The 15,394-nt window shown below is 57.1% G+C and overlaps 1 protein-coding gene across 2 annotated transcripts in view; it reads right to left on the bottom strand.

The window, feature by feature from the left end:
* Nucleotides 1–15,394, bottom strand: part of LOC134530101 (protein phosphatase Slingshot) — a 219,616-nt gene that overhangs the window by 49,671 nt on the left and 154,551 nt on the right. For both annotated transcript variants that reach the window (XM_063364697.1, XM_063364696.1), the window contains exon 3: nucleotides 918–1,083. In XM_063364697.1, coding sequence (XP_063220767.1) covers nucleotides 918–1,083 — 166 coding nt within the window. The remainder of the gene's footprint in view (nucleotides 1–917; nucleotides 1,084–15,394) is intronic.

The following is a 15,394-nucleotide window of genomic DNA, read 5'->3' as shown; positions in this document are numbered from 1 at the left end:
GCTGATTGTGTATTTTCAACTAAATTTATGGACGCAAATCACAAGTAGTTTCAGCAACGCCGCCAGTTTTCGCTGCCGCAGCAACTACGTCGACGATTAAATCATTTGATTAGCAGACAGAAAATTTAGGGTATATAGGCCTATGTAATGAAACGGATCCGATAAAAGCGAACAAGACTTGAAAAAAAAGTTTAACCCCACCTTTGTAACTGATTTTCACAAGGAATTTTATTAAAATACTGCTCAAATGGTTAAAATTCAGTAAACCGTTAATACCATAAAGTTTCCATTGTATTTGTGGACTTTGAAGCGCGCCATCCGTCACAGACGACAGCACCGTGGTTGTTACACACTTCCGTTCCACTTTAGACGCATTCACGAGTATACTCCCACCAAATGTCGTATACCGAGAGCTAAGATGTTACACATGAAACCTCTCATTGTTAAACACGACAAGGCTATGAATACAATCTCTGTAAACAAACCAATTAGGTTCCAAACTGACACATGGGGCCAAGGTAATTGATTACTACTACCAAAGAGGCTGAGGTTCGATCACCAGCGAGGTCTGACACAAAGCCATTCGCAAACAGAGAAACGAGACGGGCATTTCCGTGTGTCAGCGAGTCCATTCGACACAGCTCCGTCTCGGCCATTATACTGAAGTCGATGGCGAGCAGACGTACCACTGCAAAGCTTGAGAGGGGTTACCTGTAGCCAGGTGTGAAAAGCATTTCAGAGTTTAAAAAAATTGTTTCAAATTACGTTAGATTTTTTTGTGGTAAATTACTTCAAAACTATGATTTTCAATAGGAGTGTAGTACTTTCGTGGCAACAGAACCCATTAGAAAAAAGATTACAATTAAAATCTGTAATACTAGTATTGATGGATGTGTGAATGATGCGGACAGGCTCACCATCTTGAGAGTCTCCTCGGGCCGCAGCAGGTAGAACATGGACTGCAGGTGGTGCTGGATGTCGACGCCAGGGGCGCTGACCCGCCGACCCGGGCTCACCGAGTCCCTGGAGCTGGCAGGCAGCGCCACCGCCGCGCCCTTACCCGCGAAGTAGCATTCGCTCAGGCTGCGGACAAACACCCGCCGTCAAGCACTGCTCTCCCTGCTGCCGCTGTGGAGACGAGCTGGCAACCCTGCACCCTCGCTCAGGCTGCGGACAAACACCCGCCGTCAAGCACTGCTCTCCCTGCTGCCGCTGTGGAGACGAGCTGGCAACCCTGCACCCTCGCTCAGGCTGCGGACAAACACCCGCCGTCAAGCACTGCTCTCCCTGCTGCCGCTGTGGAGACGAGCTGGCAACCCTGCACCCTCGCTCAGGCTGCGGACAAACACCCGCCGTCAAGCACTGCTCTCCCTGCTGCCGCTGTGGAGACGAGCTGGCAACCCTGCACCCTCGCTCAGGCTGCGGACAAACACCCGCCGTCAAGCACTGCTCTCCCTGCTGCCGCTGTGGAGACGAGCTGGCAACCCTGCACCCTCGCTCAGGCTGCGGACAAACACCCGCCGTCAAGCACTGCTCTCCCTGCTGCCGCTGTGGAGACGAGCTGGCAACCCTGCACCCTCGCTCAGGCTGCGGACAAACACCCGCCGTCAAGCACTGCTCTCCCTGCTGCCGCTGTGGAGACGAGCTGGCAACCCTGCACCCTCGCTCAGGCTGCGGACAAACACCCGCCGTCAAGCACTGCTCTCCCTGCTGCCGCTGTGGAGACGAGCTGGCAACCCTGCACCCTCGCTCAGGCTGCGGACAAACACCCGCCGTCAAGCACTGCTCTCCCTGCTGCCGCTGTGGAGACGAGCTGGCAACCCTGCACCCTCGCTCAGGCTGCGGACAAACACCCGCCGTCAAGCACTGCTCTCCCTGCTGCCGCTGTGGAGACGAGCTGGCAACCCTGCACCCTCGCTCAGGCTGCGGACAAACACCCGCCGTCAAGCACTGCTCTCCCTGCTGCCGCTGTGGAGACGAGCTGGCAACCCTGCACCCTCGCTCAGGCTGCGGACAAACACCCGCCGTCAAGCACTGCTCTCCCTGCTGCCGCTGTGGAGACGAGCTGGCAACCCTGCACCCTCGCTCAGGCTGCGGACAAACACCCGCCGTCAAGCACTGCTCTCCCTGCTGCCGCTGTGGAGACGAGCTGGCAACCCTGCACCCTCGCTCAGGCTGCGGACAAACACCCGCCGTCAAGCACTGCTCTCCCTGCTGCCGCTGTGGAGACGAGCTGGCAACCCTGCACCCTCGCTCAGGCTGCGGACAAACACCCGCCGTCAAGCACTGCTCTCCCTGCTGCCGCTGTGGAGACGAGCTGGCAACCCTGCACCCTCGCTCAGGCTGCGGACAAACACCCGCCGTCAAGCACTGCTCTCCCTGCTGCCGCTGTGGAGACGAGCTGGCAACCCTGCACCCTCGCTCAGGCTGCGGACAAACACCCGCCGTCAAGCACTGCTCTCCCTGCTGCCGCTGTGGAGACGAGCTGGCAACCCTGCACCCTCGCTCAGGCTGCGGACAAACACCCGCCGTCAAGCACTGCTCTCCCTGCTGCCGCTGTGGAGACGAGCTGGCAACCCTGCACCCTCGCTCAGGCTGCGGACAAACACCCGCCGTCAAGCACTGCTCTCCCTGCTGCCGCTGTGGAGACGAGCTGGCAACCCTGCACCCTCGCTCAGGCTGCGGACAAACACCCGCCGTCAAGCACTGCTCTCCCTGCTGCCGCTGTGGAGACGAGCTGGCAACCCTGCACCCTCGCTCAGGCTGCGGACAAACACCCGCCGTCAAGCACTGCTCTCCCTGCTGCCGCTGTGGAGACGAGCTGGCAACCCTGCACCCTCGCTCAGGCTGCGGACAAACACCCGCCGTCAAGCACTGCTCTCCCTGCTGCCGCTGTGGAGACGAGCTGGCAACCCTGCACACTCGCTCAGGCTGCGGACAAACACCCGCCGTCAAGCAATGCTCTCCCCGCTGCCGCTGTGGAGACGAGCTGGCAACCCTGCACCCTCGCTCGGGCTGCGGACAAACACCCGCCGTCAAGCACTGCTCTCACTGCTGCCGCTGTGGAGACGAGCTGGCAACCCTGCACCCTCGCTCAGGCTGCGGACAAACACCCGCCGTCAAGCACTGCTCACCCTGCTGCCGCTGTGGAGACGAGCTGGCAACCCTGCACACTCGCTCAGGCTGCGGACAAACACCCGCCGTCAAGCACTGCTCTCCTTGCTGCCGCTGTGGAGGCGAGCTGGCAACCCTGCACCCTCGCTCAGGCTGCGGACAAACACCCGCCGTCAAGCACTGCTCTCCCCGCTGCCGCTGTGGGGACGAGCTGGCAACCCTGCACCCTCGCTCAGGCTGCGGACAAACACCCGCCGTCAAGCACTGCTCTCCCTGCTGCCGCTGTGGAGACGAGCTGGCAACCCTGCACCCTCGCTCAGGCTGCGGACAAACACCCGCCGTCAAGCACTGCTCACCCTGCTGCCGCTGTGGAGACGAGCTGGCAACCCTGCACCCTCGCTCAGGCTGCGGACAAACACCCGCCGTCAAGCACTGCTCTCCCTGCTGCCGCTGTGGAGACGAGCTGGCAACCCTGCACCCTCGCTCAGGCTGCGGACAAACACCCGCCGTCAAGCACTGCTCTCCCCGCTGCCGCTGTGGGGACGAGCTGGCAACCCTGCACCCTCGCTGGACCACCAGCAAGAACAGTTCACATACGAGCTTTTGAATCAAATAATGCATACCTGTACAAAAAAGTGTGTAATTTGAGTTAAAGAGCAACAGAAGAGAAATTTCTTGCTTATTAAATGTAGTTAGAGATAAATTATTAGTATATATTATATTGATAACGAGATAAGAATTCAAGATAGCAAGGTAGCGATCATAATCACAAATTTAAAAAAAAAACTCCAAGCAAACATAAATTATCCTTATAAAAGATTATCCCACAAGTCATATATATAATCCTTTTGACATTTTAATTCACAGTGTTTACATGCAAAAAATAAATTAAACTTATTATTCTAACCTCTTAAGTCCATGCTACTTTTTTTTTCACATTTTCAATCACACCATTCACATAAAAATGGATGATACATATAAAGTTATTTGCACAAATCAATAACTATTTTCAACATGATTACACAAATTGTAGCTACTTAAAATTAAATAAAAGAAATATTGTAGTGTCAATCTCTTTAGCCGTTTCGAAAACGACGTCGGCACAGTCACATAAACACAAGATGCAGGCAGCACCGCGCTTAGAGGCGGCGCTGCATTAGCTGCACCAGCACGCCTCGCCCTTGCCGACACAGCTCGTGTCACGGACACCCCAGCAAGACCGCGCCGCAACTACACCCAGGGCTCCTCGTGGCCGCACGTCACTGGTCCTTCGTACGGACTCAGCAGGGTTCCCACCGCTGACAGAGATACCCGGCAGATTACGAAGATACCCTGGATAATTTGTGACCTGTGTTATTCGTATATTTAAGGTCACGCACGAAAAAGTGTCCCGTAACGCACATTGTCCCGTTACGCTGTGTCCCGTTACGCACATTGTACGCTGGCGCCGCATCTATCTCTCTTACACTCGATTGGAACAACCATCGATCTGACGTTTTCGAGGCACATTAAACTTGAAACACTCCCATTCGTTTCCTACTTTTCCTTATCATCGTCCTATCCTTAACAGAATAACACAGATTGGAACAAGTTAAATAGCAAACACGTATAAAAGTTATAGTTAAAATAATATCTTCGTTAAAGTAATAAACATATTTGAATTAATGAGTGCAAATAAAAGTAAGTTTATCCATTAAATTGTAGATTTCATTTCACTCCTTCTTTGTATCCATACAAAATAGTGATAATTCAATAAAAATTATACAATTTTATTCATAAAAGTATGCAATCATTTCATCAATATTTTGTTATGACGTCACGTTAAACTATCGTCCGTAAACCGACTTTACAGACAACCAATTTTTTTTACTGAGCTATTAGAAAACCTAGAAGTGGTGAAGGCCGTGTCGAGGTCCGCTTCTGGGGCGAAAAAACGCGCATGGACCTCGAGGCTGCGAGTGTATCTGACGCAGCATGGACCTCGAGGCTGCGAGTGTATCTGACACAGCATGGACCTCGAGGCTGCGAGTGTATCTGACACAGCATGGACCTCGAGGCTGCGAGTGTATCTGACACAGCATGGACCTCGAGGCTGCGAGTGTATCTGACGCAGCATGGACCTCGAGGCTGCGAGTGTATCTGACACAGCATGGACCTCGAGGCTGCGAGTGTATCTGACACAGCATGGACCTCGAGGCTGCGAGTGTATCTGACACAGCATGGACCTCGAGGCTGCGAGTGTATCTGACACAGCATGGACCTCGAGGCTGCGAGTGTATCTGACACAGCATGGACCTCGAGGCTGCGAGTGTATCTGACACAGCATGGACCTCGAGGCTGCGAGTGTATCTGACGCAGCATGGACCTCGAGGCTGCGAGTGTATCTGACACAGCATGGACCTCGAGGCTGCGAGTGTATCTGACGCAGCATGGACCTCGAGGCTGCGAGTGTATCTGACACAGCATGGACCTCGAGGCTGCGAGTGTATCTGACACAGCATGGACCTCGAGGCTGCGAGTGTATCTGACACAGCATGGACCTCGAGGCTGCGAGTGTATCTGACGCAGCATGGACCTCGAGGCTGCGAGTGTATCTGACGCAGCATGGACCTCGAGGCTGCGAGTGTATCTGACACAGCATGGACCTCGAGGCTGCGAGTGTATCTGACACAGCATGGACCTCGAGGCTGCGAGTGTATCTGACACAGCATGGACCTCGAGGCTGCGAGTGTATCTGACACAGCATGGACCTCGAGGCTGCGAGTGTATCTGACACAGCATGGACCTCGAGGCTGCGAGTGTATCTGACGCAGCATGGACCTCGAGGCTGCGAGTGTATCTGACACAGCATGGACCTCGAGGCTGCGAGTGTATCTGACACAGCATGGACCTCGAGGCTGCGAGTGTATCTGACACAGCATGGACCTCGAGGCTGCGAGTGTATCTGACACAGCATGGACCTCGAGGCTGCGAGTGTATCTGACACAGCATGGACCTCGAGGCTGCGAGTGTATCTGACGCAGCATGGACCTCGAGGCTGCGAGTGTATCTGACACAGCATGGACCTCGAGGCTGCGAGTGTATCTGACACAGCATGGACCTCGAGGCTGCGAGTGTATCTGACGCAGCATGGACCTCGAGGCTGCGAGTGTATCTGACGCAGCATGGACCTCGAGGCTGCGAGTGTATCTGACGCAGCATGGACCTCGAGGCTGCGAGTGTATCTGACACAGCATGGACCTCGAGGCTGCGAGTGTATCTGACGCAGCATGGACCTCGAGGCTGCGAGTGTATCTGACGCAGCATGGACCTCGAGGCTGCGAGTGTATCTGACACAGCATGGACCTCGAGGCTGCGAGTGTATCTGACACAGCATGGACCTCGAGGCTGCGAGTGTATCTGACACAGCATGGACCTCGAGGCTGCGAGTGTATCTGACACAGCATGGACCTCGAGGCTGCGAGTGTATCTGACGCAGCATGGACCTCGAGGCTGCGAGTGTATCTGACGCAGCATGGACCTCGAGGCTGCGAGTGTATCTGACACAGCATGGACCTCGAGGCTGCGAGTGTATCTGACACAGCATGGACCTCGAGGCTGCGAGTGTATCTGACGCAGCATGGACCTCGAGGCTGCGAGTGTATCTGACACAGCATGGACCTCGAGGCTGCGAGTGTATCTGACGCAGCATGGACCTCGAGGCTGCGAGTGTATCTGACACAGCATGGACCTCGAGGCTGCGAGTGTATCTGACACAGCATGGACCTCGAGGCTGCGAGTGTATCTGACGCAGCATGGACCTCGAGGCTGCGAGTGTATCTGACACAGCATGGACCTCGAGGCTGCGAGTGTATCTGACGCAGCATGGACCTCGAGGCTGCGAGTGTATCTGACGCAGCATGGACCTCGAGGCTGCGAGTGTATCTGACGCAGCATGGACCTCGAGGCTGCGAGTGTATCTGACGCAGCATGGACCTCGAGGCTGCGAGTGTATCTGACGCAGCATGGACCTCGAGGCTGCGAGTGTATCTGACGCAGCATGGACCTCGAGGCTGCGAGTGTATCTGACGCAGCATGGACCTCGAGGCTGCGAGTGTATCTGACGCAGCATGGACCTCGAGGCTGCGAGTGTATCTGACGCAGCATGGACCTCGAGGCTGCGAGTGTATCTGACGCAGCATGGACCTCGAGGCTGCGAGTGTATCTGACGCAGCATGGACCTCGAGGCTGCGAGTGTATCTGACGCAGCATGGACCTCGAGGCTGCGAGTGTATCTGACGCAGCATGGACCTCGAGGCTGCGAGTGTATCTGACGCAGCATGGACCTCGAGGCTGCGAGTGTATCTGACGCAGCATGGACCTCGAGGCTGCGAGTGTATCTGACACAGCATGGACCTCGAGGCTGCGAGTGTATCTGACGCAGCATGGACCTCGAGGCTGCGAGTGTATCTGACACAGCATGGACCTCGAGGCTGCGAGTGTATCTGACGCAGCATGGACCTCGAGGCTGCGAGTGTATCTGACACAGCATGGACCTCGAGGCTGCGAGTGTATCTGACGCAGCATGGACCTCGAGGCTGCGAGTGTATCTGACACAGCATGGACCTCGAGGCTGCGAGTGTATCTGACACAGCATGGACCTCGAGGCTGCGAGTGTATCTGACGCAGCATGGACCTCGAGGCTGCGAGTGTATCTGACGCAGCATGGACCTCGAGGCTGCGAGTGTATCTGACGCAGCATGGACCTCGAGGCTGCGAGTGTATCTGACACAGCATGGACCTCGAGGCTGCGAGTGTATCTGACACAGCATGGACCTCGAGGCTGCGAGTGTATCTGACGCAGCATGGACCTCGAGGCTGCGAGTGTATCTGACACAGCATGGACCTCGAGGCTGCGAGTGTATCTGACGCAGCATGGACCTCGAGGCTGCGAGTGTATCTGACGCAGCATGGACCTCGAGGCTGCGAGTGTATCTGACGCAGCATGGACCTCGAGGCTGCGAGTGTATCTGACGCAGCATGGACCTCGAGGCTGCGAGTGTATCTGACGCAGCATGGACCTCGAGGCTGCGAGTGTATCTGACGCAGCATGGACCTCGAGGCTGCGAGTGTATCTGACGCAGCATGGACCTCGAGGCTGCGAGTGTATCTGACGCAGCATGGACCTCGAGGCTGCGAGTGTATCTGACGCAGCATGGACCTCGAGGCTGCGAGTGTATCTGACGCAGCATGGACCTCGAGGCTGCGAGTGTATCTGACGCAGCATGGACCTCGAGGCTGCGAGTGTATCTGACGCAGCATGGACCTCGAGGCTGCGAGTGTATCTGACGCAGCATGAACCTCGAGGCTGCGAGTGTATCTGACGCAGCATGGACCTCGAGGCTGCGAGTGTATCTGACACAGCATGGACCTCGAGGCTGCGAGTGTATCTGACGCAGCATGGACCTCGAGGCTGCGAGTGTATCTGACGCAGCATGGACCTCGAGGCTGCGAGTGTATCTGACGCAGCATGGACCTCGAGGCTGCGAGTGTAGCTGACGCAGCATGAACCTCGAGGCTGCGAGTGTATCTGACGCAGCATGGACCTCGAGGCTGCGTGTGTATCTGACGCAGCATGGACCTCGAGGCTGCGAGTGTATCCGACGCAGCATGGACCTCGAGGCTGCGAGTGTATCTGACGCAGCATGGACCTCGAGGCTGCGAGTGTATCTGACACAGCATGGACCTCGAGGCTGCGAGTGTATCTGACACAGCATGGACCTCGAGGCTGCGAGTGTATCCGACACAGCATGGACCTCGAGGCTGCGAGTGTATCCGACACAGCATGGACCTCGAGGCTGCGAGTGTATCCGACACAGCATGGACAGGCTGCGAGTGTATCCGACACAGCATTAACCTCGAGGCTGCGAGTGTATCTGACCCAGCATGGACCTCGAGGCTGCGAGTGTATCTGACCCAGCATTGACCTCGAGGCTGCGAGTGTATCTGACACAGCATGGACCTCGAGGCTGCGAGTGTATCTGACACAGCATGGACCTCGAGGCTGCGAGTGTATCTGACACAGCATGGACCTCGAGGCTGCGAGTGTATCTGACACAGCATGGACCTCGAGGCTGCGAGTGTATCTGACGCAGCATGGACCTCGAGGCTGCGAGTGTATCCGACGCAGCATGGACCTCGAGGCTGCGAGTGTATCCGACGCAGCATGGACCTCGAGGCTGCGAGTGTATCCGACGCAGCATGGACCTCGAGGCTGCGAGTGTATCCGACGCAGCATGGACCTCGAGGCTGCGAGTGTATCCGACGCAGCATGGACCTCGAGGCTGCGAGTGTATCTGACGCAGCATGGACCTCGAGGCTGCGAGTGTATCCGACACAGCATGGACCTCGAGGCTGCGAGTGTATCTGACGCAGCATGGACCTCGAGGCTGCGAGTGTATCTGACACTGCATGGACCTCGAGGCTGCGAGTGTATCTGACACAGCATGGACCTCGAGGCTGCGAGTGTATCTGACGCAGCATGGACCTCGAGGCTGCGAGTGTATCTGACGCAGCATGGACCTCGAGGCTGCGAGTGTATCTGACACAGCATGGACCTCGAGGCTGCGAGTGTATCTGACGCAGCATGGACCTCGAGGCTGCGAGTGTATCTGACGCAGCATGGACCTCGAGGCTGCGAGTGTATCTGACACAGCATGGACCTCGAGGCTGCGAGTGTATCTGACACAGCATGGACCTCGAGGCTGCGAGTGTATCTGACGCAGCATGGACCTCGAGGCTGCGAGTGTATCTGACGCAGCATGGACCTCGAGGCTGCGAGTGTATCTGACGCAGCATGGACCTCGAGGCTGCGAGTGTATCTGACGCAGCATGGACCTCGAGGCTGCGAGTGTATCTGACGCAGCATGGACCTCGAGGCTGCGAGTGTATCTGACGCAGCATGGACCTCGAGGCTGCGAGTGTATCTGACGCAGCATGGACCTCGAGGCTGCGAGTGTATCTGACGCAGCATGGACCTCGAGGCTGCGAGTGTATCTGACGCAGCATGGACCTCGAGGCTGCGAGTGTATCTGACGCAGCATGGACCTCGAGGCTGCGAGTGTATCTGACACAGCATGGACCTCGAGGCTGCGAGTGTATCTGACGCAGCATGGACCTCGAGGCTGCGAGTGTATCTGACGCAGCATGGACCTCGAGGCTGCGAGTGTATCTGACGCAGCATGGACCTCGAGGCTGCGAGTGTATCTGACGCAGCATGGACCTCGAGGCTGCGAGTGTATCTGACGCAGCATGGACCTCGAGGCTGCGAGTGTATCTGACGCAGCATGGACCTCGAGGCTGCGAGTGTATCTGACGCAGCATGGACCTCGAGGCTGCGAGTGTATCCGACACAGCATGGACCTCGAGGCTGCGAGTGTATCCGACGCAGCATGGACCTCGAGGCTGCGAGTGTATCCGACGCAGCATGGACCTCGAGGCTGCGAGTGTATCTGACGCAGCATGGACCTCGAGGCTGCGAGTGTATCTGACGCAGCATGGACCTCGAGGCTGCGAGTGTATCTGACGCAGCATGGACCTCGAGGCTGCGAGTGTATCTGACGCAGCATGGACCTCGAGGCTGCGAGTGTATCTGACGCAGCATGGACCTCGAGGCTGCGAGTGTATCTGACGCAGCATGGACCTCGAGGCTGCGAGTGTATCTGACGCAGCATGGACCTCGAGGCTGCGAGTGTATCTGACACAGCATGGACCTCGAGGCTGCGAGTGTATCTGACGCAGCATGGACCTCGAGGCTGCGAGTGTATCTGACGCAGCATGGACCTCGAGGCTGCGAGTGTATCTGACGCAGCATGGACCTCGAGGCTGCGAGTGTATCTGACGCAGCATGGACCTCGAGGCTGCGAGTGTATCTGACGCAGCATGGACCTCGAGGCTGCGAGTGTATCTGACGCAGCATGGACCTCGAGGCTGCGAGTGTATCTGACGCAGCATGGACCTCGAGGCTGCGAGTGTATCTGACACAGCATGGACCTCGAGGCTGCGAGTGAATCTGACGCAGCATGGACCTCGAGGCTGCGAGTGTATCTGACGCAGCATGGACCTCGAGGCTGCGAGTGAATCCGACGCAGCATGGACCTCGAGGCTGCGAGTGTATCCGACACAGCATGGACCTCGAGGCTGCGAGTGTATCCGACACAGCATGGACAGGCTGCGAGTGTATCCGACACAGCATGGACCTCGAGGCTGCGAGTGTATCGGACACAGCATGGACCTCGAGGCTGCGAGTGTATCTGACACAGAATGGACCTCGAGGCTGCGAGTGTATCCGACACAGCATGGACCTCGAGGCTGCGAGTGTATCCGACACAGCATGGACCTCGAGGCTGCGAGTGTATCTGACACAGCATGGACCTCGAGGCTGCGAGTGTATCTGACACAGCATGGACCTCGAGGCTGCGAGTGTATCTGACACAGCATGGACCTCGAGGCTGCGAGTGTATCTGACGCAGCATGGACCTCGAGGCTGCGAGTGTATCTGACACAGCATGGACCTCGAGGCTGCGAGTGTATCCGACACAGCATGGACCTCGAGGCTGCGAGTGTATCCGACACAGCATGGACCTCGAGGCTGCGAGTGTATCCGACACAGCATGGACCTCGAGGCTGCGAGTGTATCTGACACAGCATGGACCTCGAGGCTGCGAGTGTATCTGACACAGCATGGACCTCGAGGCTGCGAGTGTATCTGACACAGCATGGACCTCGAGGCTGCGAGTGTATCCGACACAGCATGGACAGGCTGCGAGTGTATCCGACACAGCATGGACCTCGAGGCTGCGAGTGTATCTGACACAGCATGGACCTCGAGGCTGCGAGTGTATCTGACGCAGCATGGACCTCGAGGCTGCGAGTGTATCTGACGCAGCATGGACCTCGAGGCTGCGAGTGTATCTGACACAGCATGGACCTCGAGGCTGCGAGTGTATCTGACGCAGCATGGACCTCGAGGCTGCGAGTGTATCTGACACAGCATGGACCTCGAGGCTGCGAGTGTATCTGACACAGCATGGACCTCGAGGCTGCGAGTGTATCTGACGCAGCATGGACCTCGAGGCTGCGAGTGTATCTGACACAGCATGGACCTCGAGGCTGCGAGTGTATCTGACACAGCATGGACCTCGAGGCTGCGAGTGTATCCGCCACAGCATGGACCTCGAGGCTGCGAGTGTATCTGACACAGCATGGACCTCGAGGCTGCGAGTGTATCTGACACAGCATGGACCTCGAGGCTGCGAGTGTATCTGACGCAGCATGGACCTCGAGGCTGCGAGTGTATCTGACACAGCATGGACCTCGAGGCTGCGAGTGTATCTGACACAGCATGGACCTCGAGGCTGCGAGTGTATCTGACACAGCATGGACCTCGAGGCTGCGAGTGTATCTGACGCAGCATGGACCTCGAGGCTGCGAGTGTATCTGACACAGCATGGACCTCGAGGCTGCGAGTGTATCTGACACAGCATGGACCTCGAGGCTGCGAGTGTATCTGACACAGCATGGACCTCGAGGCTGCGAGTGTATCTGACACAGCATGGACCTCGAGGCTGCGAGTGTATCCGACACAGCATGGACAGGCTGCGAGTGTATCCGACACAGCATGGACCTCGAGGCTGCGAGTGTATCTGACACAGCATGGACCTCGAGGCTGCGAGTGTATCTGACACAGCATGGACCTCGAGGCTGCGAGTGTATCTGACACAGCATGGACCTCGAGGCTGCGAGTGTATCTGACACAGCATGGACCTCGAGGCTGCGAGTGTATCTGACACAGCATGGACCTCGAGGCTGCGAGTGTATCTGACACAGCATGGACCTCGAGGCTGCGAGTGTATCTGACACAGCATGGACCTCGAGGCTGCGAGTGTATCTGACGCAGCATGGACCTCGAGGCTGCGAGTGTATCTGACGCAGCATGGACCTCGAGGCTGCGAGTGTATCTGACACAGCATGGACCTCGAGGCTGCGAGTGTATCTGACGCAGCATGGACCTCGAGGCTGCGAGTGTATCTGACACAGCATGGACCTCGAGGCTGCGAGTGTATCTGACACAGCATGGACCTCGAGGCTGCGAGTGTATCTGACACAGCATGGACCTCGAGGCTGCGAGTGTATCTGACACAGCATGGACCTCGAGGCTGCGAGTGTATCTGACACAGCATGGACCTCGAGGCTGCGAGTGTATCTGACGCAGCATGGACCTCGAGGCTGCGAGTGTATCTGACACAGCATGGACCTCGAGGCTGCGAGTGTATCTGACACAGCATGGACCTCGAGGCTGCGAGTGTATCTGACACAGCATGGACCTCGAGGCTGCGAGTGTATCTGACACAGCATGGACCTCGAGGCTGCGAGTGTATCTGACACAGCATGGACCTCGAGGCTGCGAGTGTATCTGACACAGCATTGACCTCGAGGCTGCGAGTGTATCTGACACAGCATGGACCTCGAGGCTGCGAGTGTATCTGACGCAGCATGGACCTCGAGGCTGCGAGTGTATCTGACACAGCATGGACCTCGAGGCTGCGAGTGTATCTGACACAGCATGGACCTCGAGGCTGCGAGTGTATCTGACGCAGCATGGACCTCGAGGCTGCGAGTGTATCTGACACAGCATGGACCTCGAGGCTGCGAGTGTATCTGACACAGCATGGACCTCGAGGCTGCGAGTGTATCCGACACAGCATGGACCTCGAGGCTGCGAGTGTATCCGACGCAGCATGGACCTCGAGGCTGCGAGTGTATCTGACGCAGCATGGACCTCGAGGCTGCGAGTGTATCTGACACAGCATGGACCTCGAGGCTGCGAGTGTATCTGACACAGCATGGACCTCGAGGCTGCGAGTGTATCTGACACAGCATGGACCTCGAGGCTGCGAGTGTATCTGACGCAGCATGGACCTCGAGGCTGCGAGTGTATCTGACACAGCATGGACCTCGAGGCTGCGAGTGTATCTGACACAGCATGGACCTCGAGGCTGCGAGTGTATCTGACACAGCATGGACCTCGAGGCTGCGAGTGTATCTGACACAGCATGGACCTCGAGGCTGCGAGTGTATCCGACACAGCATGGACAGGCTGCGAGTGTATCCGACACAGCATGGACCTCGAGGCTGCGAGTGTATCTGACACAGCATGGACCTCGAGGCTGCGAGTGTATCTGACACAGCATGGACCTCGAGGCTGCGAGTGTATCTGACACAGCATGGACCTCGAGGCTGCGAGTGTATCTGACACAGCATGGACCTTGAGGCTGCGAGTGTATCTGACACAGCATGGACAGGCTGCGAGTGTATCTGACGCAGCATGGACCTCGAGGCTGCGAGTGTATCTGACACAGCATGGACCTCGAGGCTGCGAGTGTATCTGACACAGCATGGACCTCGAGGCTGCGAGTGTATCTGACACAGCATGGACCTCGAGGCTGCGAGTGTATCCGACACAGCATGGACCTCGAGGCTGCGAGTGTATCTGACGCAGCATGGACCTCGAGGCTGCGAGTGTATCTGACACAGCATGGACCTCGAGGCTGCGAGTGTATCTGACGCAGCATGGACCTCGAGGCTGCGAGTGTATCTGACACAGCATGGACCTCGAGGCTGCGAGTGTATCTGACACAGCATGGACCTCGAGGCTGCGAGTGTATCTGACACAGCATGGACCTCGAGGCTGCGAGTGTATCTGACACAGCATGGACCTCGAGGCTGCGAGTGTATCTGACACAGCATGGACCTCGAGGCTGCGAGTGTATCTGACGCAGCATGGACCTCGAGGCTGCGAGTGTATCTGACGCAGCATGGACCTCGAGGCTGCGAGTGTATCTGACACAGCATGGACCTCGAGGCTGCGAGTGTATCTGACACAGCATGGACCTCGAGGCTGCGAGTGTATCTGACACAGCATGGACCTCGAGGCTGCGAGTGTATCTGACACAGCATGGACCTCGAGGCTGCGAGTGTATCTGACACAGCATGGACCTCGAGGCTGCGAGTGTATCTGACACAGCATGGACCTCGAGGCTGCGAGTGTATCTGACACAGCATGGACCTCGAGGCTGCGAGTGTATCTGACACAGCATGGACCTCGAGGCTGCGAGTGTATCTGACACAGCATGGACCTCGAGGCTGCGAGTGTATCTGACACAGCATGGACCTCGAGGCTGCGAGTGTATCTGACGCAGCATGGACCTCGAGGCTGCGAGTGTATCTGACACAGCATGGA

This window comes from Bacillus rossius, chromosome 3 (genome assembly GCF_032445375.1).
Source record: "Bacillus rossius redtenbacheri isolate Brsri chromosome 3, Brsri_v3, whole genome shotgun sequence".
In the NCBI taxonomy this organism is placed as follows: Eukaryota; Metazoa; Arthropoda; class Insecta; order Phasmatodea; family Bacillidae; genus Bacillus; species Bacillus rossius.
The sequence above is the reverse complement of the archived record's forward strand: the minus strand, read 5'-3'. Positions and strand labels throughout refer to the sequence as shown.